General features: G+C 48.4%; 3 protein-coding genes and 2 non-coding genes across 8 annotated transcripts in view; 4 read left to right on the forward strand and 1 right to left on the reverse strand.

The window, feature by feature from the left end:
• LOC102933291 (zinc finger protein OZF) overlaps window positions 1-25,033 on the forward strand; it is a 1,218,290-nt gene that overhangs the window by 1,105,880 nt on the left and 87,377 nt on the right. The gene's annotated exons all lie outside the window — the stretch shown is intronic.
• LOC102934530 (zinc finger protein OZF) overlaps window positions 1-25,033 on the reverse strand; it is a 1,287,564-nt gene that overhangs the window by 213,367 nt on the left and 1,049,164 nt on the right.
• Window positions 1-25,033, forward strand: part of LOC102930400 (zinc finger protein 501) — a 1,110,025-nt gene that overhangs the window by 63,711 nt on the left and 1,021,281 nt on the right. Inside the window, exon 1 of one of the 3 annotated variants that reach the window (XM_043537401.1) lies at window positions 82-419. The exons of the other annotated variants lie outside the window; for them this stretch is intronic. Coding sequence (XP_043393336.1) covers window positions 354-419 — 66 coding nt within the window. The 5' untranslated portion in view covers window positions 82-353. Of the gene's footprint in view, window positions 1-81; window positions 420-25,033 lie in introns of those variants that run through there. 3 annotated transcript variants of the gene reach the window in all.
• Window positions 20,357-20,428, forward strand: TRNAG-UCC. Its single transcript has one exon. It is a non-coding gene; the product is annotated as a tRNA-Gly (tRNA).
• On the forward strand, window positions 24,527-24,609 carry TRNAS-GCU. Its single transcript has one exon. It is a non-coding gene; the product is annotated as a tRNA-Ser (tRNA).

Below are 25,033 nucleotides of genomic sequence, written 5' to 3' on the forward strand. Positions count from 1 at the left end.
TTAACTTATATTTAGCTTGTGATCCATTGTGACCCCCCCAGATCCCTTTCTGCAGTACTCCTTTCTAGGCAGTTGTTTCCCATTTTGTATCTGTGCAACTGATTGTTCCTTCCTAAGTGGAGTACTTTGATACTGGGAGGGTTTCACCATGTCTCAGAGGGTTACATCCTGGTGGGAGGGGGCTAGGTCTGTACTGGAATTAGGTCACTCTGTGCTTCACAGTGTGGCAGAACCTAGAATGTCCATTAGCAGGGAAAAATCCTGGGGGGAATTGTCTTGTGGAATGGACAAAAGCCCCACCTGAATTCTCTCACGTTGCCCTTCTCGCCCTGGCAGGCTACAGAATAACATCCATGTTTCGCTCCAGATCATCCCATCCTCCCAGGGGGAAGGAAATGGCTGCAATGGAGCTGGCTCAGGTAAGCAATTATCAGGGAGCTGGTGGTGGGCTCTGCTTTGAGGGAGGGGAGCAGTACAGGCAAAAGAGGGTGGGAGCTGCTAGAGATGGTGGGAGGCAGGAAATATCTAGGGTAGGGAAAGGGAGGGGACAGGTTGTGACAAACCTGCTGAAACTTGTGTAATCTAGGGTGTGATGGGTTGTCACCCCGAGGTGCAGTCTGGGGGGCTTCTGGGAAACGCTGTGGCCTCTAACCCTCAAGCTGGGCTGGCCCTTCTCACACTGCGTTCTGGAGATTCAGCCAGCCTCTCCAGGCCCTCTTATCCCAACATGACAGCAGGTGGCGCCATGCATCCAACTAAGCTACCTGAGTGCTTTACCTAAGCCACTCAAGGACAGATAGAAGACATCAGCCAATTTCCCAGCTCCCCAGCCTTGCACACCTGCTGTAGTATGAATCCAGAATTAGACCATCTTACAGTGCACGGGGATCTCTATAATGTAAGCTCATTAATATAGTTTGCCTTTCCCTCAATATGGGGAAGATATGCACAACAAGCTTGTGCTAACCAAGCTGAGATTTTCCCCAGACACTTCACTCAAAATACACTGGTTAAGATAAAGCATAAAACAAGTTTATTAACTACAGAAAGATAGATTTTAAGTGATAGCAAACAGATCAAAGCAGATTACTTAGCAAATAACCAAAAACTCAAACGTAGTCTAACATACCAGATGGATAGAATTTGAATTAGGAATTTCTCACCCTGAGTGATGATAGAAGCAGTCCACCAAGTTTCCATACACAAGCTAGAAATCCCTTTGAACTGGGGGAAGTGCTGGTCCCAGGGTAGTCTTTGTTCCTCAGGTGTTTCCAGTAGTTCTCTTGTGTGGGGAATGAGGCTAAGAGATGATGTCACACCCCACCTTATGTAGCTTTTCCATATGGCAGGACCCCTTTGTTCCAAACTCAGTTCCCAGTCCAGTTAGTGGAAAAATACACGTACCAAAATGGAGTCCAGTGTCATGTGGTCTGGTCACATTCCCTGCTGAGTCATAGTAGCCATGACTCATGGACTGGCTGAAACATTCACAGGAAGGCTACACTCTTCCATGGTCCGTTGTCTTTGTTGATGATCCATCAGCACTGTCTGGCTTCTTCACTGTTGTACCTGAAAGGCTAGTTGTGGGTGTTACCCCGAGTAAGCACATTTAAAATACAAATACATAGTCAATGTCCATAACTTCAGATACAAATATGATCCATGCACACAAATAGGATAATCATATTCAGCAAATCATAACTTTTCCAATGACATCGCACATGATGCATCTTGCACAAAATGCCTCATAATTATGTCCTAATCATTTTATAATCATACCACTGTGCTGAATGTGGAGTGTAATGTCAGATAGGGCCTGATTTCAAAGCACTGGAGTTGGGAATGGAACTTCCCCTCTTCGTGGAACAGGAAATAACCCTCGAGCCAGAGCTGGGAAAACTTCCCGGACTCCCAGTGCTGGAGCCTGAATCTACCGACAGTTCATTAGTTCCTGCCTCCCCCCCTCCCCCCCCATCTTTGTGGCAACTGCAGACTTTATCAGTGATGATTTTATATTCTCTTCCAGGTCATTAATAAGAATGTTAAATAGCACAGAGCCAAGAACCAATCCTTGTGGGAACCCCCTAGAAAGAAATCCACTCGACCATGGTTCCCCATTTACAATCACAGTTTTTAATCTATTTAATGTATGCTGTGTTTCCATATTCGCTGCCTCATTAACTTGCCCAGTATCGATGTCAGACTAACATTCTTGTAATTAGCTGGGTCATCTCTTTTACATGTTTTAAATATTGGCAGAGCATTAGCTTTATTCTAGTCTTCTGGAATTTTCCCAGTGTTCCAAGTCCTAATTAAAATCAACATTAACACATTAACGCTCCTCCACCAGGTCTTTTAAAACTCTTGGATACAAGTTATCTGGACCTGCTGATTTAAACACGTCTAACTGTAATACCTGCTGTTTACCATCCTCGTGAGTTATTGTTGGAATGGAACGACTGTCATCGTCAAGATCTTATGATATGAGTACCTCATCTGTTTTTCTCCAAATCCAGGAGAGAAATATTTATTGAACACTTTTACCTCTTCTGCATTATTTTTGATAATTCTACCATTTCCATCTAGTAATTTACCACTACCACTGTTAGGGATTAATTTTGTATTTAATATACTTTTAAAATCTTCCTTCTCATTTTCATTGATTGGTCATTGTTTTCTGATAGCTTCCCTTACCAATTTTCTACAATTCTGACCTTCTAACTTTTATTCTTTACTATTGACTTCCCCTTTCTTCCATATATTTTATTGGGAGAGTGTTGAGATTCCTACCAGGGAGCCACCAGCAGGGTCCAGAGACAGCACCATCTCCTATATCAAGCTCTGGGTAGTAGGTATGTGATAAATGTGAAGACCCTGCCTCCATCTGTCAGCTGGGAGACACAAAGTTTCTCTCTTTCTACCCTCTTATGCCTCCTGGGTGCTCTAAGCAAGGTGTTGTGGGGCTCTGTTAACATGTGCCTCCCGGAGCTTCCATTTACCTGGTGCTGCTGTTCTGTGAATAGTGGGGCTGTGACTGGGGCAGCAGGTACTGAGTGTTGGACTCTTTCTCTTTCAGGGGCCGGTGACTTTTGACGAGGTTGCTGTGTATTTCACCAGGGAAGAGTGGGCTCTGCTGGACCCTGTTCAGAGAGCCCTCTACTGTAATGTCATGCAGGAGAACTATGAGACGGTGGTCTTGCTGGGTAAGGAGTCTTGTCTCCTCGGTTATTAGAAGCTGTGGGGTCTCTAAAGAACCTGAGTAGTAATAACTTTATACCTTTATTCCTCATACAAGTTTTGACATGTTTCCTTGCTCCCCTTTTTTTTTGCCTGATCTCCCACCCACTAGAATAATTTTTGGACATGTGCCTTTTTGGTGCCATCATTCATTTTAAAAGTGCATATAATGTATCCTTATTGGCTACATTGATAACTGTAGCTTTCATGCCTTTTCCTCATTTTAAGAGGAAAATATGCCCCCTGTAGAATTCTAAATTAGGTAAATAGGTGTATGGCTCATGCATGGCTTGTGTGACAGTCAGACGAGCTCCTCTTTTGATAGGCAAACGTATGATGTTGCCATTCAGGACCCCACGGGTGAAGGGATAACAGAGCCGTAGGAGGGGAGGAGAAGGGGGGAGTAGATAATTCTGGGGTGCCAGGACATGGAGAGGGTGTGTGCAGGGTTAGAGCTAAGAAGCAGCAGGGAGGGATGAGATAGTGAGAGACGAGGAGAGAATACAGGAAGCTGCCAAGGTACCGTGAGGTGGCTGAGAGTAATGGGAAGAAGGGGAGGGGAGTGTGGAGGAAGGGCATGCGGGAATTGGGGTGGGAGGGAGGAGAGGTATGGGGATGTAGAGCTGTGGGGGATCCCAGACCTTTAACCCTGAATCCCCACCCAAGCCTTGTTGCTTTAGAGCCTACACTCCAGTTTTATTTCTGTTCAGTTTCACTTCATTAAAAATTTTTCCAGCCAAATATTATTTTAACTCTTGCCCTCCCTCTCCCACTCATTACCCCCCTCCCCATGTCTATGCACAGCGATCCTGGCCACCGATCCCCAGTCCTTGCTGCACTCCTCCCTCCCATAGCAGGGCCCCTACCCAGGCACAAATGGGCACTTTGTTGATGATGTCACAGGGTGGTAGTGTAGCCTGTACCATTTTTACAGCTGTGAGATTATGTATTCCGAAGCCCTTCACATCAGTCGGGCATATCTCTATACGCTGATAGAGTCTGTTCCCTGGTGTTCCGTTCCCAGCTCTGATACCGCAGAGCCTTGCCTGTGTCCCTGTTCCCATTCCTCCCCCTTAACAAACATTTGACATTGGTGAGGCCTCATCTGGAGTACTGTGTCCAGTTCTGGGCTCCACACGACAAGAAGGATGTGGAAAAATTGGAAAGTGTCCAGTGGAGTCGAAAAAAAATGATTAGGGGACTGGAACACATGACTTATGAGGAGAGGCTGAGGGAACTGGGATTATTTAGTCTGCAGAAGAGAAGTGTGAGGTGGGATTTGATAGCAGCCTTCAACTACCTGAAGAGGGGTTCCAAAGAGGAAGGAGCTCAGCTGTTCTCAGTGGTAGCAGATGACAGAACAAGGAGTAATGGTCTCAAGTTGCAGTGGGGGAGGTTTAGGTTGGATATTAGGAAACACTATTTTACTAGGAGGGTTGTGAAGCACTGGAATGGGTTCCCTAGTGAGGTGGTGGAATCTCCTTCCTTAGAGGTTTTTAAGGTCAGGCTTGACAAAGCCCTGGCTGGGATGATTTAGTTGGGGTTGGTCCTGCTTTGAGCAGGGGGTTGGACTAGATGACCTCCTGAGGTCCCTTCCAACCCTGATATTCTATGATTCATAGAATCTATGATCCCAATTTCTCTTCCATCTCCTGTTTGACTCTGTTTATACAGTAATATTCTCAGCTATACCTTAAGCAATCATTGTACTGAAATTTAACTAACCAATCCTAACATATCATAACATAATTCTGTAACCAATTATATCCCACTACTCTAATTAACTTACACCTAGCAAAATTAATTATACAGCAGACAGAAACAATTAGAGAACCAGACTGATTAACAATGTAAAAGTGGTGGCCATAAAGATAAAACAATACAGAAATGAAGGTTTCACAACCACAACCATTGACAAGTGATTTCTTGCCAGACAGGATGCTGTTAAACTAAGTTTTCTTTAACCACCTTAAGATCTGTTTCTTTATCTGGTGGTGATGGGCACTATCCAGACATAATTGTCTTCCTAACATCCCAGTACCACCTTATGTCAGTGTGACTGGTTTGGGATGTGAGGATATGACCCTATGCTTCCCAGCTTATGGCTACCCCTGCTGCTTAGCCAAAGGCCTTAGCCTAAGAAGAAGGCCTCAGACTATCCTAGTGAGAGAAGGCCCATAAACAGGCGGACTGCGATTTTGATTCTTTGTTTTTATACCCCTGTAAGTAGCTAAGTGATAAAAATACAGCTATATTCTTAAAGTGTAGGCTTTACAGGCAGGCCTCAATATCTGTCTTCTAACAGTGGGTTCTATCCCTTCCCCCATTCTGTGCCTGTCTTGTCTATTTAGATTGTAAATTCTTCAGGGCATGGGCCATCTACTTTTCTCTGTTTGTACTTTGCCTAGTACAATGGGGACCTGCTGTTAGTTGGTCCTTAGGCACTAAGGTAGTGAACATGATTTATAATAATAATAATAACGCTCCTGCTACTTTGAGCCAAGAAAGCTGGCCTTGGGATGTTACTGTTTAAAAATGATCTGGGGTTAAAATCATGGAATATTCTTTGTGACAAGTATCCCACAAATTCCACTGACCTCCTTTTGTTTTCTTTGCGTGGAGTAGGGTTTCCAGTTTCCAAACCTGATGTGATATTCCAGATGGAACGAGGGGAAGAGCCGTGGGTTCCAGACCTCCAGGGCTCTGAGAAAGAAGCGCTCCTGAGAGCTGCCTGCACAGGTGAGGAATTGGTAAAGCCAACTCAAAAACTGTTTGGGAGCGCAGGAAACATTTGGGATGCCATAGAAAGACCTTGTGAGCTCTCCAAGTTCAGGATTGTTCCCTGCAGAATGGAATCATTCTGGCAGATGTCCCTCATGGCTTCTCTCCTATTCTGACTGACAACTGGCAGCAGGTCCCTCTGCAATCTCGCTTTCCCATGAGTGTTCTGGTGAGATGGGGACCAAAACTGATCCCTTCCTCTGTGGAAGGGTTTGGGGAAAATCAAGCTCCACAGAGGTTTGATCTCTTCCGCACATATTTTGGTTTGTTGGCTCTTTTTTCCATTCATCTATCTGAGATTTCCTTTCTTTCTGGTGCAGGGAATGACCTATGTCTGGATTCTCTCTGTCTCCCATCAGGTGATGGGATGGTGGGTGAGAATGAGGAGGAGAAACTCCAGCAGGAAGATGCTGAGCAAGTAGAACCACATGGAACGTTATCAGGAGGATCCAAAGGGAATGTTTCCGGGAATTGTGCGCTCTCAGAAAAAGCAAAAGCTTATGAGACTCAGCAGAGGCCAGAGGAAAACTTCAGTAGCCACTCAGACATTAATACACGTGACAGAATCAACTTGGAAGAGACACGCTGCACATGCCATGAGTGTGGGAAAAGCTTCAATCGGAGCTCAGACCTTCTCACACACTGGAGAAACCACCTAGGAGAGAAACCCTACACATGCTCTGAGTGCGGGAAAAGCTTTAGTGGGCACTCAGCCCTTATCACACATCGTAGAATCCACACAGGAGGGACGCCCTACATGTGCTCTGAGTGCGGGAAAAGCTTCAGTCACAGCTCACACCTTATCACACATGAGCGAATCCACACAAGAAAGACGCCCTTCACGTGCTCTGAGTGTGGGAAAAGCTTCAATCGCAGCTCACACCTTATCACACATCGTAGAATCCACACAGGAGAGAAACCCTACACGTGCTCTGAGTGCGGGAAAAGCTTCAATCACAGCTCTACCCTGAGCACACATAGGAGAATCCACACAGGTGAGAAGCCTTATGGATGCTCTGAGTGTGGGAAATGCTTCATTCGTAGTTCAGCTCTCATCTCACATCAGCGAATCCACACAGGAGAGAGGCCCTACACATGCGCTGAGTGCGGGAAAAGCTTTAATCACAGCTCTACCCTGAGCACACATAGGAGAATCCACACAGGTGAGAAGCCTTATGGATGCTCTGAGTGTGGGAAATGCTTCATTCGTCGTTCAGCTCTCATCTCACATCAGAGAATCCACACAGGAGAGACGCCCTACACATGCGCTGAGTGTGGGGAAAAGCTTCAGTCGGAGCTCTCACCTCATCAGACATAAGAGAAGCTACACAGGGGAGACACCCTTCACGTACTCTGAGTGCGGGAAAACTTTCAATCAGAGCTCCAGCCTTATTAGACATGAGAAAACCCACATGAGAGAGAACTGTAATAAATGCTTTGACTAGGGCTGGCCAAAGATTTTTGCACCATCTTCACTGTGGTCTCTCAGCTCCACCAGATGAGTTGCCAGCTTCTGCCTTTTGCCGCTCACTTTCTTTGGGGTCAGTCCTGTGATCTTTTCTATCAACTCCTTTCCTTTTGAGTTGTAGGTATGTGTGTCCCTCCAGCCAGGAATGTTTATCAGCTCCAGGTGCGGGAGAGAGGTTTGATGCAACAAGGTACACTGAAGCAAAAACTACCTGTGTCTTACATCCACTAGGGCTGTACATGGCGTTGGCTGCTCAAGTTAGTGTTCTTGGTATAAAAAGACAATTACAGTTGTAGAGCAGAGGCCGCCCAGGTGCAGTGGTTGGCATTAGCTTTCCCCTTGACCTGACCTGAACTCCATCACTTTTCCTAGTCTAAACAAACCCTGAGCATCCCGGTTATACTGTTCCCCCATTTCAAAGCAATTGTTAGACATCAAGTTTCTCCTTTGGGAACAAATGGTTTCATTCCCAGTTGCTCTGATGTTGCTTGAAGTGGTGCTGGAGAGCAGATATTTTTACAACCATTTTCCTCACTTAAAATATATTGAACTATAACAAAGGGCAGGGATAGGGAAAATGTCATTTCACGCTCTGTAACAACAAAATGAGCTGGGAAGAGGATTCCTTAGTAAATGACTTGTAACTAAGCAAAATACCCATGCGTTGGGCTCCCAAAGCAGTTGTGGCCCAGGCCCTGCAGGAGGTCACTTTTGAAGATCTCTCCTTCGTAATCAGATGCATGTTGCCTGTCATTTGGGAAATGCAATCCCTATCCAGGTAGAGACAGGAAAAATGGAAGTGACATTTCTATTCAGCTCATCCCGGGAGATTATACGTCACCATCGCTCCTGATATGATGTGTGGTTGGTGAAGTATTCCACGCCAGAGAAGTGTAAAATTACTCCTAGTAAGGTCAAAGATTTGACAAATACTCAGGTAGAAATTGCAGGTACTAGGGGTTGATTTTCACCCCAGAGATGGATGCTATGGTGACCTGTGTCCCATGTAAACTATTTTTAGAACACTGCTCCCTAGTTCAGTGGCACTGATCACACTCCGAAACGATGCCATGATTACATTGGGCACAACTGTCTTTTACCATTTGAATCCAAAGTTTCATGAAGCACAGAGAGACTCAGAAGATTAGGGGTGGAAGAGACCTCAAGAGGTCATCTAGTCCAACCCCCGCTCAAAGCAGGACCAACACCAACTAACTAATCCCAGCCAGGGCTCTGTCAAGCTGGGCCTTAAAAACCTCTAAGGAAGGAGATTCCACCCCCTCGCTAGGTAACCCATTCCAGTGGTTCACCACCCTCCTAATGAAATAGTGTTTCCTAATACCCAACCTAAACCTCCCCCACTGCAACTTGAGAACATTACTCCTTTTTCTGTCATTTGTCAGCACTGAGAACAGCTGAGCTCCTTCCTCTTTGGAACCCCCTTCAGGTAGTTGAAGGCTACTATCAAATCCCCCCTCATTCTTCTCTTCTGCAGACTAAATAATCCCAGTTCCCTCAGCCTCTCCTCATAAGTCATGTGCCCCAGCCCCGTAATCATTTTTGTTGCCCTTTGCTGGACTCTCTCTGTCCAATTTGTCCACATCCTTTCTGTAATGGGGGACCCAAAACTGGACGCAGTACTCCAGGTCTGGCCTCACCAATGCCAAATAGAGGGGAATAATCACTTCCCTTGATCTGCTGACAATGCTCCTACTAATGCAGCCCAATATGCCCTTAGCCTTCTTGGCAACAAGGGCACACTGCTGACTTATATCCATCTTCTCATGCACTATAATCCCCAGGTCCTTTTCTGCAGAACTGCTGCCGAGCCATTCGGTCCCCAGCCTGTAGCGGTGCATGGGATTCTTCCTTCCTAAGTGCAGGATTCTGCACTTGTCCTTGTTGAACCTCATCAGATTTCTTTTGGCCCAATCCTCTAATTTGTCTAGGTCACTCTGGACCCTATCCCTACCCTCCAGTGTATCTACCTCTCCCCCCAGCTTAGTGTCATCCGCAAACTTGCTGAGGGTGCAATCTATCCCATCATCCAGATCATTAATAACGATGTTGAACAAAACCGGCTCCAGGACCTACCCCTAGAGCATTCTGCTTGATACTGGCTGCCAACTAGACATTGAGACATTAATCACTACCCGTTGAGCCTGACAGTCTCGCCAGCTTTCTATCCACCTTATAGTCCATTCATCCATTCCATACTTTTTTAACTTGCTGGCAAGAATACCGTGGGAGTCCATATCAAAAGCTTTGCTAAATTCAAGATATCTCACATCAACCGCTTTCCCGAATATCTACAGAGCCAGTTATCTCGTCATAGAAGGCAATCAGGTTGGTCAGGCATGACTTGCCCTTGGTGAATCCATGTTGACTGTTCCTGATCACCTTCCTCTCCTCTAAGTGCTTCCAAATGGTTTCCTTGAGGACCTGCTCCATGATTTTTCCAGGGACTGAGGTGAGGCTGACCGGTCTGTAGTTCCCTGGGTTCTCACCCTTCCCTTCTTTAAAGATGGGCACTGTATTTGCCCATTATCTGGGACCTCTCCTGATTGCCATGAGTTTTCAGAGATAATGGCCAATGGCTCTGCAATCACATAAGCCAATTCCCTCAGCATCCTCAGATCTGACCTATCGACTTGTGCATGTCCAACTTTTCTAAATAGTCCTTAACCTGTTCTTGCACACTGAGGGCTGGTCACCTCTTCCCCATACTGTGTTGCCCTGGACAGCAGTGTGGGAGCTGACTTTGTCTGTGAAGACCGAGGCAAAAAAAAACATTGAGTAGTTGAGCTTTTTCCACATCCTCTATCACTAGGTTGCCTCCCCCGTTTGTTAAGGGTCCCACACTTTCCCTGACCGTTTTCTTGTTAACATAGCTGTAGAAACCCTTCTTGCTACCCTTCACATCTTTTGCTAGCTGCATATCTAGTTGTCTTTTGGCCTTCCTGATTACACCCCTGCATGCTTGAGCAATATTTTTATGCTCCTCCCTGGTCATTTGTCCAGTCTTCCACTTCTTGTAAGCTTCTTTTTTGTGTTTAAGATCAGCAAGGATTTCACTGTTAAGCCAAGCTGGTCTCCTCCCATATTTGCTATTCTTTCTGCACATTGGGATGGTTTGTTCCTGTGTCCTTATAAGGCTTCTCTAAAATACAGCCAGCTTTCTTGGACACCTTTTCCCCTCATCTTAGCCTCTCAGGGGATCCTGCCCATCAGTTCCCTAAGGGAGTCAAAGTCTGTTTTTCTGAAGTCCAGGGTCCATATTTTGCTACTCTCCTTTCTTCCTTTTGTGAGGATCCTGAACTCGACCATCTCATGGTCACTGCTGTCCAGGTTACCACCCACTTCTACTTCCCCTATCAATTCTTCCCTGTTTGTGAGCAGCACGTCAAGAGGAGAACAGCCCCTGGTTGGTTCCTCCAGCACTTGCACCAGGAAGTTGTCCCCAACACTCTCCAAAAACTGCCTGGATTGTCTGTGCACCGCTGTATTACTCTCCCAGCAGATGTCGGGGTGATTGAAGTCCCCCATGAGGGCCTGTGATCTGGAAACTTCTGTTAGTCGTCCAAATAAAGCCTCATCTCCCTCATGACAGTGTGCCAGTCATGTGAACTGCCCCACCAAGTCTAGTCCAATCACATCATATTTCTTTGACAGTGCCAGGACTTCCCAATCTTCCTGCTTGTTTCCCAGGCTTCCTGCGTTGGTTTACATGCATCTAAGATAACTAGCCGATTGCCCTGCTTTCTCAGTATGAATCAGGAGGCCCCCTCTGTTGCATCCTCCTCCTTGTGTTTCCTCCCGGTATCCCACTTCCCCACTTAGCTCAGGGCTTAAGTTACCGTCCCCTGGCAAACCTAGTTTAAAGCCCTCCTCACTAGGTTAACAACCCTGTCTGCGAAGATGTTCTTCCCTCCCTTCGTTAGGTGGATCCCATCTCCTCCTAGCAATCCTTCTTCCTGGAACAACATGCCATGGCTGAGGAATCCAAAGCCCTCTCTCCAACACCACCTGCGTAACCACGCATTTACCTCCATGATTCGACAGTTCCTACCTGGGCCTTTTCCTTCAACAGGGAGGATGGAGAAGAACATGACTTGCACCTCAAACTCCTTTATCCTTCTTCCCAAAGCCACTGGGTGTGGTGGTGACCCACTCAAGGTCATTTTTGGCAGTATCGGTGCCCAGTGGAGAAGTAGGAAGGGCTAGCGGTCCGAGGGCTTGGTCAGTCTCGGCAGACGCTCTGTCACATCCTGAATTCTAGCTCAAGGCAAGCAGCACACTTGGATGGTAGTTATTTCTATTTAAAATGGAATTTATTCTAATAAATTTTAGAATATATCTTCCCTGAAGAGGAAAATTACTTGAGAGAAGATGTGTAGCCTTTTACCCAGTTAGAGGGTAACAGCTACAGAGTTCTCGAGGTCTCTTGTTCGCAAAGCAAAGATGTCACATTAGGCAGAAGATGTCAAAATCTACAATGGTGATGGACGTGTGATGGGAGCTTTTCTGGGTTGGTTTTTTAATGTAATTTTTGTTTTGTTTTTGCAGCTAGTTATTTTTATAGGGCCTGAGACCCCTTTTCCTTCCAGCTGTTTAACCCTCAGTCCTGGCTCTGGAAACCTCCTCAGAACTGGCCTTGTGTTTCTTTCATGTTTGATATCTTTGGGGTTCACACATCCACACTAAGTGCGGTTCACAGCAACAGATACTTTGAGAAACCTGCTGGGTGAAGCAGGCCTTTTCGAAAACGACATTGGCCGAAAGTCTGCCTCAATTCAGCTGGATTGGGACACGTCTGTATCAAAGGAGTGGTTCACTCCTGATTTGCCCAGAGACCCCAGGGGAGGTGTGGTAAGATAGGATGAGTGGGAATCAACAACAATATTGTTAAAGGTAAGGGTGACAGACCTTCAGCTTGCAGGTCAGCAAGCCTGTTCTGTTCATTCCCTCTGACGCATCTGGCACTGGTCACTCTAGCTGGGCTAGATGGAGGACTGTGGCTTTCCTCATCCGAAAGGTCTGCAGCCACTGCTCGTCATCCCAGATGTGCATGACGACGTGATCCCACCCCTCAGTGCTTGTTTCCCGAGCCCAAAAGCGGCGTTCCACTGTGGTCAGCACCTCTGTGAACGCCACAAGCAATCTCGTGTCGTAGCCACTACGGGTGGTGAGGTCAGTGTCGACCTCCTCTGCCTTTGTAGTTTAAGGAATAACTCCACTGCCAGGTGTGACGTGTAGCATATTGGTCAACAGTGCGGGATCCATTCCTACAGCCTGAAAGAGGCAGGGTGTGCAGTACACCAACCATTGAAAGATGGCGCCAAATGTGGACGGAAGCACAGGGATTGCTGGGACGTGAAGCAATGCATCATGGGGCATTGGGACAGGACCCCGGATGCCCCGTGACCCCCTCTGCCTTCCCACAACTCTTAGCGGCAGAAAAAGAAGCAATGCTCAGTGCAATAGCTGCCCAGAGTGCACCGCTCTGAACACCTCTGCAAATGCCACAAGTGTGAACACGCTATTGTGCAGGCAGCTGACAGTGTGAACACACAATAGCAGTTACCCTTCAGCGCTCTCTGAGCGGCACTGTAACTGCCAGCTCTGTAACTCTGCCCGTGTAGACGTAGCCTCAGAGAGACTGAGTGCCAGGATCCCAGCACTGATCCCCTCTGGGGAATGAATCACATCGACAGGCTATGCAGCCTTCACTCGTCTCCCTGTACCTGAAAAGCCTGCTAGCCCAACATGCTGGACCATCTATTGCGTTACCTGGTTCCTAAACTGCAGCTACGGTTCCTGCTCCAGGTGAATCCAAAGACCGAGAGGTGCAGAGATCCAACCCCTTATAAACTTAGAAACATTTTCTTTCTTTTTCTGTTTTGTGTCTTTCTTTTTATGAATGTGGAGACCTCCCAGCCCTTCTGTTAGATTGGGGGTGTAACAGAGTGTGAGTGTGTGAACACCTCTGAAATCTGCAAAGGAAGGATACTAGGAAGAATAGTTCCCCAAATCTTAATAGCCTTCAAACTCTGCCCGATGAAATGACTGAATGCGTGCTCCTCACCTATGGAAGCATTGCAAGGAATTGAGTTGTCAGATATGTATTTTTCAGCGAGAGCTGTTTGAACTTCTTTTACTAATGTCTCTCTAAGGTCTGTATGTGTTTTGGGATGAGAGGGCGAGTTGAAGTATTAGCTACACAATAGTGAAAACTAAGTAGAAAACTAATTAGCTTTGAGGTTGTAGGCAAAATATAAGCAATAATTTGGTTTTGGTATTGAAATATTCAGCTGGCTAAATCTGGGTTGCATTGCCTGGGTAAAAATCTCTCTGATTGGGGTTTTGGCATCACTAAATATGCACCTGCCTTCTTGGGTTGCTCTTTTAGGATTTATAAGGGGTTGATTTTCTGCTGTATTAATCTGATGGTTTGACTAAATCGATGACTTGATTCCAATGCAATATCCTTGTTAACTCATTGATTTACTGATTTGACCTGAACTTTATCACTGCATTGTTTATAGTCATAGCAGTTCACAAATTTATCTGCTCCTGGGATTCCTTGAAATACTCTTATCACTTCATCATTTAGCTTTCTTATTGTGCAGATGCATGTCATTCTGCTATCTCATTTCTATTTTACCAACAAGTACTCTTGGAAAATATGCAGCTGTAAGTACTTGTTAGTTTTAGCAATGACATCTTTGTTTCTAGCATTGCATTTGCGATGTTTTTTACTGAGATTTCTAATTTGGAATTTTTAATTCTAACTTTTTCTTCTTGTTCTTAGAGCAGAAGTTTATTCTGCTGGATCATCTGACTTCCAGCCTGACTGAATTTCTGGTCTCAAAATGTTTTTTTTTTTCAATCCACCAATGGTGATTGCCTTTTGCAACTGCTATGTTGTCTCTCAGTGCAGCCCTTAGTGTTTTTCCACATGCTATTGCTTGTGTGTAGAACTGGATTCACACGTATCCCATAAAGGCAGTATATCTCTCACAATCACATCCATCTCCAAGGCAAAAATCTATTGTCACTTTTGCTGAACGATAGAACGGCTGCAGTGGGTCAGACAAATACTCTGGCTAGTACAGGACCGTGTCCTTGGCCCGGGGCCAGCAGCAGGTGCTTCTGAGGGAATGAACACGACAGGCAATCACTGCGTGAACCATCCTGGCAGTCGAGAGGTTTAGGGATACCCAGAGCATGGGGATGCATCCCTGATTCTATCGGCTCATAGCTGATGCACCTATCCTGAGGAACTGATCTAATTCTTTGTTGAACCCCTTTATAGTTTTGGCCTTCAAAAAATAATGAACACACATCTACAACCCCAAGGGGGTTTGACAACCACAAGAATTCTAAAAACCTGAATTATACACCCTGAAGTCAAGAAATTGTAATTAATACATGATATTTTGTTCTTATGTGTCTCTTTGATCCTGAACCTTTCGGGTGCCGTAGGGCCACTTCCACAAAAGCTGGAGCTAAACACCTGAATGAAACTTGGTCTCCCCTCATACTTTTCCTGTTACCTCTCCCAAACCTTTCATAGACCGAAGGCCATATCTACACTACAAGCCTACGTTAACTCAAGTTATGTCAGCATTGACTCGCTACAGTTACTGTGTGACTTGTGTGACTTGCTGGTGCTATTGTAATAAATAAAATAGAACTGTCATGGTGATCAATTACACCGGCATACAAGTATATTGAAGGCGAACCCTCAGGATATTAAGAATTTAAATTATCCTTCCCATGTCCCGCGTCCCACTACAATGAATCCAACCCACAGGCCACTTGGGCAGAAGTAACAATGTCAGGATCCTCCATTGTGAGCACAGTAAATGAAGCTGCAAAATAAACGATGTTTGAATGACCTCACTCTATGTTTTACACTCCTGTATTAAGAGGCAGTTGATACAGATGTACAGGGTCGTTTGGAAGCAGTAGGCTTTATGCGTCCATCCCCCACCACTATTAAGTTTTAGCAAATTAGGACAAGTCATCAAATAAGAACAACCGTAGGGATCAATAATGGCTACTGGTAACAATTTGCTACCTCTGTACCAGAAGGTGGGAAAGGCGAGAAGTACCAAATTAGGACAAGTTAGAACAACCGTAGGTATCGGTAGCTGCTACTGGTAGCAAATTACACCAGGTGGCAGTTTTTACAATCTCTTACATATGAGTAACTGCTACAGGTAGCAAATTCCTACAAGTAGCAGTTTCTCACACTACAGCACCACAGCTCTGCTCCCCGGCTTTTCTTCGGCTCCTGCTCTCTCCTTAGCTCAGCCCCACTCTGGCCCAGGTAGTTCCAGCTCACGTGGAGGATGGGACCCCGTGGCCTGGTGACTCCCTCATTAGTCTGCCTGCCCTGTCAGTCAGGCTAACTTGGAGCTTTGGCCTCTCCCCATTGCCCCTGGGGACTGTCAGTCCCATTGACCCTTCCCCTTTCTTTTGGTACTGGGAACTAGCCAACCAAAAAACCCCACTAAGTTTTAGTAAGGAGCCAACAATCCCCTTCTACAAGCCAGCCCTGTGAGGGTCACAGATGTCCAGAGAAAACAGCACAAGCTGGTTCCATGGTGTAATGGTCAGGACTCTGAATCCTGCAATCCGAATTCAAATATCAGTGGGACCTCGTCTTTGCTTGCGAGTCTTTTCCCTCCTGCTGGGTGACTCTCGCCCACCAGAGCCAGGTCTTCAGTCAGGATGGCCTGACGGGATGGCCGCAGTGGGTTGGGCCTCTAGAACTTGTCGCCCTGGCTACCGATGCCTGCAATCCTGCGGTTTGACCTGATGGTTGGGATTCTCCCTGCTTCACCTGATGCCCACAAGTTTGGCCCTTGTGCTTGCTGCCACACTTTTCCTCTTGCCCACATGGACAGGAGTGCCAGGGCTAGGCTTCCTAGTCAGGGCTAGGCAGGAGGGAGGAAGAGTCCCAGGCTGGCGCCCACCACACCTTTCCTCCTCTGGGCACCTAGAGCACAGGTGTCTGGTGCTGACAGCTCCAAGGGAAGGCTTAAAAGCCACAGAGCAACCCAGGGTGAGGCAAGAGGAGGGGCGGACCATCCTATGCCTGGCCAGCAGACAGCCACAAAGACCCCCGGCCAGCCTGCTCCCTGCCATGCCAAACACCCACCTGCAGACCAGCATGTGGGGTGGCTGCTGATGCTCTGTGGCCAACATCAGAAGACAGTAGGAAAGCAGGGCCAGCCCCACTGGTGGGACCTCTGGCCATTCCCATTCAAGGTGCTCACTTTTGCAGTGGGGCAGGAGATTTTTTCCCCAAGAGGCTTTTCCCAGCTGGCGAGAAAGCAGAGAAACACCCAGCCTCTTCCAAGCACTTCTTTAGAAAAGGCAGACACTGTGTTTCTCGGGTCATCTACTGAGGAGGCAGAGACACTCTGGGCACAAGAAGTCGAGTTCCCAGCAAGACGTGAGACTTAATTCTGTGGAGCCAGGTGCAGGACTTTGGCAGGGAGGCTTAAGCATGGGGATTGGGGGTGCAGCAGATGGACCGGCTGTCTAGGTGTGGAGATTTAGTGGCACTGAGGGGCAGGAGGTGTACGGGGAGGTTTTGGCAAACCAGTAAAGTGCCTGAAACCACTATGGCTTATTGCTAAAAGCAGCCAAGTCAGCAAGCTGTAAAACTGGTCATTCACGCAGTCTCAGCTTGACCAAGGCAGGAGGGCAGGGAGTTTTGGGTGCCAACAGAAAGGGCAGCTTGACCCCGCGTCCTTCCTGATAAGAATTGTGTTGAAGTTGCTGATGCAATCTTAGAAGAGCAGGATGTGCCCCAGGAATGTCTATTGGGGCCTCAAGGCCCCAAACTCTGGAAGAACCCACACCTGGTTAATCGATAATCAGAAGGAACCTCTTGCTTGACCATTGAAACTGCTTACTTAACAAGTTTGCTTTAAGGGACATGTCATTTTATTACTAATGTATAAATCAGGGGGAAAAAGTTTGAGGTGGTTGGACTCTTTTGGACTCTCCCTCTGGATACATCTGTGCAGTCCCCACCGGCAGATGGAAGATTTTGGCCCCAGAAGCCTGCCGCTGTGTCACTCGAGAGCCACACTCAGCTTTGGTAATTATCAAGGACTGGGGGTGTCTTACATAACCTCTCACGGACACGTGTAAGTGCTTGAGACTAAGTAAAGTTTAGCTTTAAATGAAAGCACTCCTGTGTTGTCCTGTTTGTGCCAGCCATCGATCGGTCGGACGGTCGTGTCTCCCCTGATTATATTTCCTGACACCACCTCGCATAGAGTAACAGTTACCAAGAGCTTTGGGTTGTGAAAGAGCCCCAGGTTAACAGAGGGAGGAGGAGGAGGATACTGGGCTAGATGGACCTTTCGTCTGACCCAGTCTGGGCCGGTTCTTATGTGGTTTGCCGAGGTCACCTATGGATCTTCTCTTTGTGTCTCTGAATTCCTCTATGGGGCTGGCATAAGCTGCAGCAAGTTTCTGGTCTTGGGTTCAATCTTGAAGAAACAGGATTGTTGGCGAGGCAGGGAGACAAAGGGCATCACGCCTCACAGCCAGCAGACGTGAACGAGCCAAGGACAAGGGGTAATGTGGTGCATGAATGAGCCCAAACTGGAAGGTTTCTTGTTGGCCTCAGAAGGTAGCTGCTCAAAGGGAGTCATCTGGTGTGATTGAAAAGAGGGACCCACGTATGGACCTGACTAGCTGGGGGAGTCCTTGCACTGGGGGGTTTCGGGGGCGTTACTATGTGCTCCAGCAAACAAGTCCCTCTATGTGTGAGGGGAGGGGCTCGGCGGGAGGGCTATGGGGTATCAGTGTGAATCGAGGGGCTGCGAGGGGCAGGGTCCATGGGGGTGTCAGTGTGAGGGGAGGGCTGTGAGGGGCGGGCTTTCGGAAAACAATACCTCTCACGAGCCTCGTGGCAAAAAGCCTGAGCGTTGGCAGCACCGAATCGGACTGAGTCTTGTTCTCCGGGTATTCCCTGGAGCAGGGGTGCCCAACCTTGATCTTTCTGGGGCCCCGGCCCAACACGGTATAAAACCTCCACAGCCCACCCCTGTGCCAGTACAATTGGTTTCTGCACGCCCACTATGATTGAAAGCCAGGGCTGTCGTTAGGGGGTAGCCAGCAGAGCAATTGCGCAGGGGCCCCCACAACAAGGGCCCCCCGTGAACGGAATTTGCTCCAGCTTTGGCTTCAGTCCTGGGCGGTCAGGCTCAGATTTCAAGCTCTCTGCCCATGACCCCCAGCAAGTCTAAGGCCGGCCCTGCTTTCTGGTTTATTTTGGCAGACCCCCCCCCCCCCACACACACCTTGAAACCTGCTCGCTGCCCCCTCAATCGGGGACCCATGGTTGAGAACCACTGCCTGGGAACGCTGTTTAGAAGGAGGGAGCAAAGCTGCTGCCTTTGCTGATGGCTGAACTCAGGCCCTTAGAGTGGGCATACTCAGGCACGGCCAGCCGCACGGGGGAAAGCTCACTGAGCAGCTGCCTGGCCTCCGGGACTGTCTGAAGCCTCCAGGGCCCCGGGGAGCAATGAAGCATCTGGGACAGGCTGGGAACCTTGATTCCCAGAGAACTGCCCTGGCTCCCTGCTCAGCAGCGAAGAAAGTCCATTCCCCCACCCCTGATGAATCAGCCTGGAGCTAAGGGCAGAGGGGGGGTTTTCTCCTTTCACTCCTGCTGGGGAGTGCGGGGGCTCCCGGGGGGCATTTCTAGACGAGCATTTGGAACTGAATTGGGGGAACCGGCCCGTTCAGAACGGAAAGCTCACGTTCAGACATCTTTCTTTACAGTTTTTATAATACGATATAATCTTTCAATCCTAGTGTCGCCGTCGTCGATAACATGGCTTGAGTCAGCCTGGTAGGACACCGAGGGTAAAACTGACCAGCTCTTCAAAGCTGAGAGAGTGGAGAGAAATCACTCTCCAGAGTCAATGTGTGTAAAAGAGGGGGTAGTCAACAGGCAGATGGCAGGCCAAATCCGGACTGCCAGACGCTTTCGAACGGATGCCGAAATCTTTTTTATCTACCGATTATTATCATTATTGTTATTTTTTATTATTATTTTCTCTGAAACAAGACATTTGGACCTTGACAAAAAATAATGGATTACCACCCCTAAGAACGCTACCTTCCTTATGTCCTGCTGGCCATTTCCTTTCCTCCTTTCGGTTGAAAAGCGTGGCTTTTGCGCAGAAACTTTCTTTCTCGGGAGAGACCAGGAGCGGGGGCTGCCTGCACGTACCAAGCACCCGCTAGATTATAAGGTGACCGACGAACACCCTTAAGACGAGGCAGCCGTCCCTGTCAAAAATCATTCCCCGGCTCCACTTGAGTGACAGCCTGCGTCGTTCCTTAGCCGGCATAGCCCAAGGAGTTGGGAAATAGTCAGCAGCTGCAGCAAACCCTTCTGTGCGTAGCGGGAACCAACGCAAAGGTGCTTTAGAAGGAGCTGTCTCCTTCCTTCTGCGGTGAAAAGTTGCCATTCTGGTCATGGATTTTCATTGCCCCGTCTCAGGGGGCAGAGGTGGGGTTGGCGCTCCCGCAGCTGGGATGTGGCCCCCGTGTCCCATCTGTCCCTCACGCTGGGAGCCCCGTCTCCGCTCCCAGCTGACAGGGCCGCCTCCAGCCTGTCCGGCCAGCTCCTGAGCGCTGGGGGGTGAGTCATTTGGTGTAAGTGGCACGTAGGAGGACACTCTCCCCAGATTTCAGAGTAACAGCCGTGTTAGTCTGTATTCGTAAAAAGAAAAGGAGTACTTGTGGCACCTTAGAGACTAACCAGTTTATTTGAGCATGAGCTTTCGTGAGCTACAGCTCACTTCATCGGATGCATAGCATATTGTGGCATTGGTGGTATAGTGGTGAGCATAGCTGCCTTCCAAGCAGTTGACCCGGGTTCGATTCCCGGCCAATGCAGGGATGAGCTCTTTTCTTGGCCGGGAATTGGTTTAATTTCAGTCACGTTGTATCAGTTTATCAATGGAATGAGAGAATTACTGTCCCAAATCCCAGCAGGTCATTCAACCCCCGGTAGAGGAAGAAAGGGGCTGTTGGAGTCATCCTTGTAGTACAATGTTCGGTTTATTTTTTTTAATTTTTCCTTTACTTCCCTCTCCTGTTTAGACTTAGAGCCTTTAAGGTCAGAAGGGACCAGCGTGATCATCTGGTCCAACCTCCTGCACCTTGCAGGCCAAAGGACCCCACCCACCACACTCCTGTAATAGACCCTAAACTCTGCTTGAGTTACTGACCTCCTCAAATCATGGCTTAAAGACATGAAGTTACAGAGAATCCACCATTTACACTGGTTGAAACCTGCAAGTGACTCATGCCTCATGCTGCAGAGGAAGGCGAACCCCCCACCCCCCCCAGGGTCTCTGCCAATCTACCCTTGGGGAAAACTCCTTCCCAGGCCCAAATATGGCCATCAGTTTAGACCCCGAGCATGTGGACAAGATGCACCAGGCAGACACCTAGGAAAGACGTCTCTGTGGTAACTCTGAGCCCTCCCCACCTATTGTCCCATCTCCGGCTGCTGGAGATATTTGCTGCTAGCAATCACAGATCAGCCACACACCGTTGTAGGCAGTCCCCTCATACCGTCCCCTCCATAAACTTACCAAGCTCAGGCTTGAAGCCAGTGAGGTTTTTTGCCCCCACTGCTCCCCTTGGGAGGCTGTTCCAGAACTTCACTCCTCTGGTGGTTAGAAACCTTCACCTAATGTCAAGGTAAAACTTGTTGAGGGCTAGTTTATATCCATAAGTTCATTAATAGTGGGGGCATGTGATAGTGTGGGGGAGGGAGAAAGACTGGAGAACTGACAGGAGGAGCCAGAGAGATTCCCTGTTCCCCGACCACCCATCTCTGGGAGGAACCAATTGGAATTGCCCTTGGGAAGCTGCCGCTAATGACTCAGGTGTAAAATCATTATTCCATTGGAATCAGATTAAAGCCTCCTCACGCCTAGTGTCACCGTGGACTGGCATGGCTCCTTCCTGGGATTTCACCGGCCACAGCAATCCAATGAGTGGAACCAAGTCCCTTTTCAGCACCAAGGCAACACAAAGAATCCTGGGGCTTTTTCGTTCCTTAGCTTCTGGCGCCATCGAGTGGCCCTTTGGTTTGTTCACTCATTTCTGTTAAAACCTTGAGCATTCTGCAAAGAAATGTTAATTCCCCGGGAGAGACTCGGGAGCGTTTGTGTGTTTTGTGTCATTAAGGGTTGAAATGTTCCCTGGGTTCCTCAGTCCCAACCTGCCTCCCATTCTACTGCCCAGGCAGCCCCATCCCAGCCCTCAGCCCCCGGTAGATGCTGATTCCTTCAGTCCATCTGTGCAGGGTGTGAACTCTGTCACTCCGCATTGCCTAGTTCCCCTAACTCTGAGGGACTTCAGCTCCTCTCTGTCCCCAGGGATCTTCCACACCACTCCCCTGCGTACCACGGTTCAGATATTGCTGTAGCATGAGTCTGACACTCACTTTAGAGGCCCCCATTAATAACCATTTTCAATATGCCCTTACTGGAGAGTCTATTGCAATATTTGGGTGGGGAAACCTGTTAAAAATATTCATAAAACTCCTTTCCCAAGAGAGTCACAGGGCTCTTGATATCCCGTGTTTTGGGCGACGAATGTCCACTGACCATGTAGCTGATTGTGGTATAAACATCTTAGATTTCCCTAGTTAGATAAGATCCCATCTTTACATAAATGTCAGGGAACCCTGCCCAAAAATAGTGATATTCTTAGAACAGTTCATCTGCAGAATTATTACACTAAGGCATATATGCAAAGCGTGCCTACCAGTGAGATACTCCCCCCCGCACACACAGCTAATGCCATACGGCATTCGGGGGGAGAGGGTCTCCATGCCTGATCTTGGTGGCAGAAGTGGTTTGGGGCTTCAAGAGCTTCCACATAATCCTGGGATGACCCCCATCCTGGTCCTGGGAAATGATACGAAAGAACCACCTGGCGATGGAATGGATTGAACCCACAGCCACAGGGTGGAGCCTGGGGGGGCCTCCCCTGGCACATTAGAAAGTCAGCACCTCTGTCTGTCTGGCAAAACGACATGCCAGCAGTTTTGTTCAAAAGGTACCATTGCTTTTGTCTGTGCTTTAGTTTGTAATACGTCCGTTCGTCTACCTATAGTTATCACGGTCTGGCCTTTCCTTTGTTTTTGTCAACATTTAAATGAACTCCTAGGTGGTGGGTTAAGACTGGTGGGAAATATTGTTTTGTTACAAAGATTGGTCAAGGTATTGCTAAGCAGGGCTCAAGTTTCATTAGAAAAAACCAGGGTCCAAGAAAGAAAGAAAGAAAGAACTCCCCTCCGAGACACAACCCAAACCAACGCGGTCAGAATCCTCTACACGGCCATGATGTGCAGGAACCAGAACCCAGATGAGACCAACCTTGTCTGGCCAACAGCGAAAGTTCATTGGCGTGATCAGGATTGGTGAGCCCAGCATTGTACGCTTAGCGTGTGTGTTTTCTATTTTGGTAATTGTTAATAAATAGAGGTTAAGGACAAAGATGACTCATGTCTCCCCACACTCGGGGCGGGGGACACTCTAAAGGGCAGGACATGTGACTGCCCCTCGTGTCTCCCCTGCACCAGTGACCCCCCCGCCCCCCAGCCCTGTGCTGCCGAGCTCTCCCTGCCCCGCTGCCCCTCCCTGCGACATGTCATCCGGGGGGCGGGTTCTGTCCTCCCTTCACCTCACGCCCCCTGCAAGTTGTGTTGGCTTCTCTGGCCCACTCACTGCCTGGAACTAGCTACTGGGGGACAGGGGCCGAGCATGCCGGGCAGGAGGGGAGCTTCAGATCACATGGCCATTGTCCCTGGAAGCAGGGCCTGGGCGGGGGGTGGCCCACTGCTGCTCAAGGTGCCGCAGACAGGGGCCAAGCGAGCCGGAGCATCACCTCCCCCGACCCCTGGCAGGTTTCTGGCTCGCTGGTCACCCTTCTCCTGTTACTGTCCAAAGTGAAAGGGAACAAAATTCCAAATCCCTCCTGGGCGGGGAGCCAGGTTTGCTGCTCACAGTCTGAATTTCACAGACTTCCAAGTCTGGGACTGTCCAAGAGAACGGCATTTCTCTGGGAAGGTGGATGCAGAGCAGTTCAACTGGGATGCCCAGGACCTCCAATGGGTTGTGGGTTGGAAATTAATAATATTTTGAGGATTTCATTTCCGGGGGCCGTAAAGGAGTGAGCAGGGTGGGGGCCAGTGGGGAAGGGTGGAACAGAGGTGACATACTGGATGGGGTCATGGGGGAAGGCGTGTGGAAGCCGCTGCTTAGCGAGTAGGGTTCAGTTTAGTGAGCAGTGGTCCCCAAAATGTGGGGGATGCCTCCTGGGGGTATAGAGGAATGTTCAGGGGGCACCTCAGGGCAAAAGCCAGCCCCCATGGAGGGCAGGGAGGAGCACCACTCAGCCCCAGCTCTACACCAACCCTGCCCCCAGCCTGGGCCCCTGTCTCCTGGCCTGGTCTCAACCCCTTATCCCTGTCCACACCCTCTCCCCAGCAAGCCATGGCCCGTCCCAGCCCTGGTTCTCGACCGTGGCTGCTGAAGGGGCCACAGACACAGATAAGAAGGCACAGTGTGAAAAGTTTGGGGACCACTGGTTTAGGGTGACGCACTCAATCATTCTAATAAAAGGTATTTCCTCAGCCTACCTAGCCCTTCCATCAGGACGGCCTTGGTGTGTGTTTCTGCCGCCCTTTACTCATCCAGGAAGGATCATAACATTTCATTGCACTCATGTGATTTGTAACCCAGCCCCAGCCAGAACTGGTCCTTTTGGCAAAGCCGCCCCATCATGCTGTGTACCTAGGCGGAGTAGGCGGGTCTCTGCAAACACGATCTGTTCCTGACGTCTTTCCCCCAGCTCCTCACCAGATGCGAGGGGCAGCTCATTCAGACCCTGCTTCCGCTTAGTATTAAAAACTCCTTATTGTCCCGACCTCTGCTGGCCTTCGATTTCTCCTCCTGACCCTTCCTCCGCTCCGATGAGGTGGCCGAGTGGTTAAGGCGATGGACTGCTAATCCATTGTGCTCTGCACAGCGTGGGTTCGAATCCCACCCTCATCGAAGGCGTTCAGTCCTCTCTCTTCCTTCACAAGCAGCCCTCTCCCCCTTTTGGTACGACGACAGACCAGCTCACATTGCTTCCTGCAAACAAAAACCTTCTCAGGAACTCAGAGCCACTTGCTTTAAATCAAGTGCCTAAATTCCAGACTTCAAAAAGAATTCTCTAGTCCTGTATTTCTTAGTTTTTATCTCAAAAGGTAACAGCCTCATAATCTCCCCCAAACACCTTGTGGCCTCCTCAATTATTAAAATGCCCCTGTTCTCAGCAAGGCCACGACAGTGACCCACAGCTGGAGTGTCTAGGCCAAGCTGTTTGGAAGGAGGCAAGTCAAACATTTTTCTACTCCGCTTCCCTTGGCAAGGTCCTGAGTGGGAAAACAAAATCCCCCAAATGGAAAATTTTCCGCTGGAAAACCAATACTAG

This window comes from Chelonia mydas, chromosome 28, assembly GCF_015237465.2.
Source record: "Chelonia mydas isolate rCheMyd1 chromosome 28, rCheMyd1.pri.v2, whole genome shotgun sequence".
Taxonomy (NCBI): Eukaryota; Metazoa; Chordata; order Testudines; family Cheloniidae; genus Chelonia; species Chelonia mydas.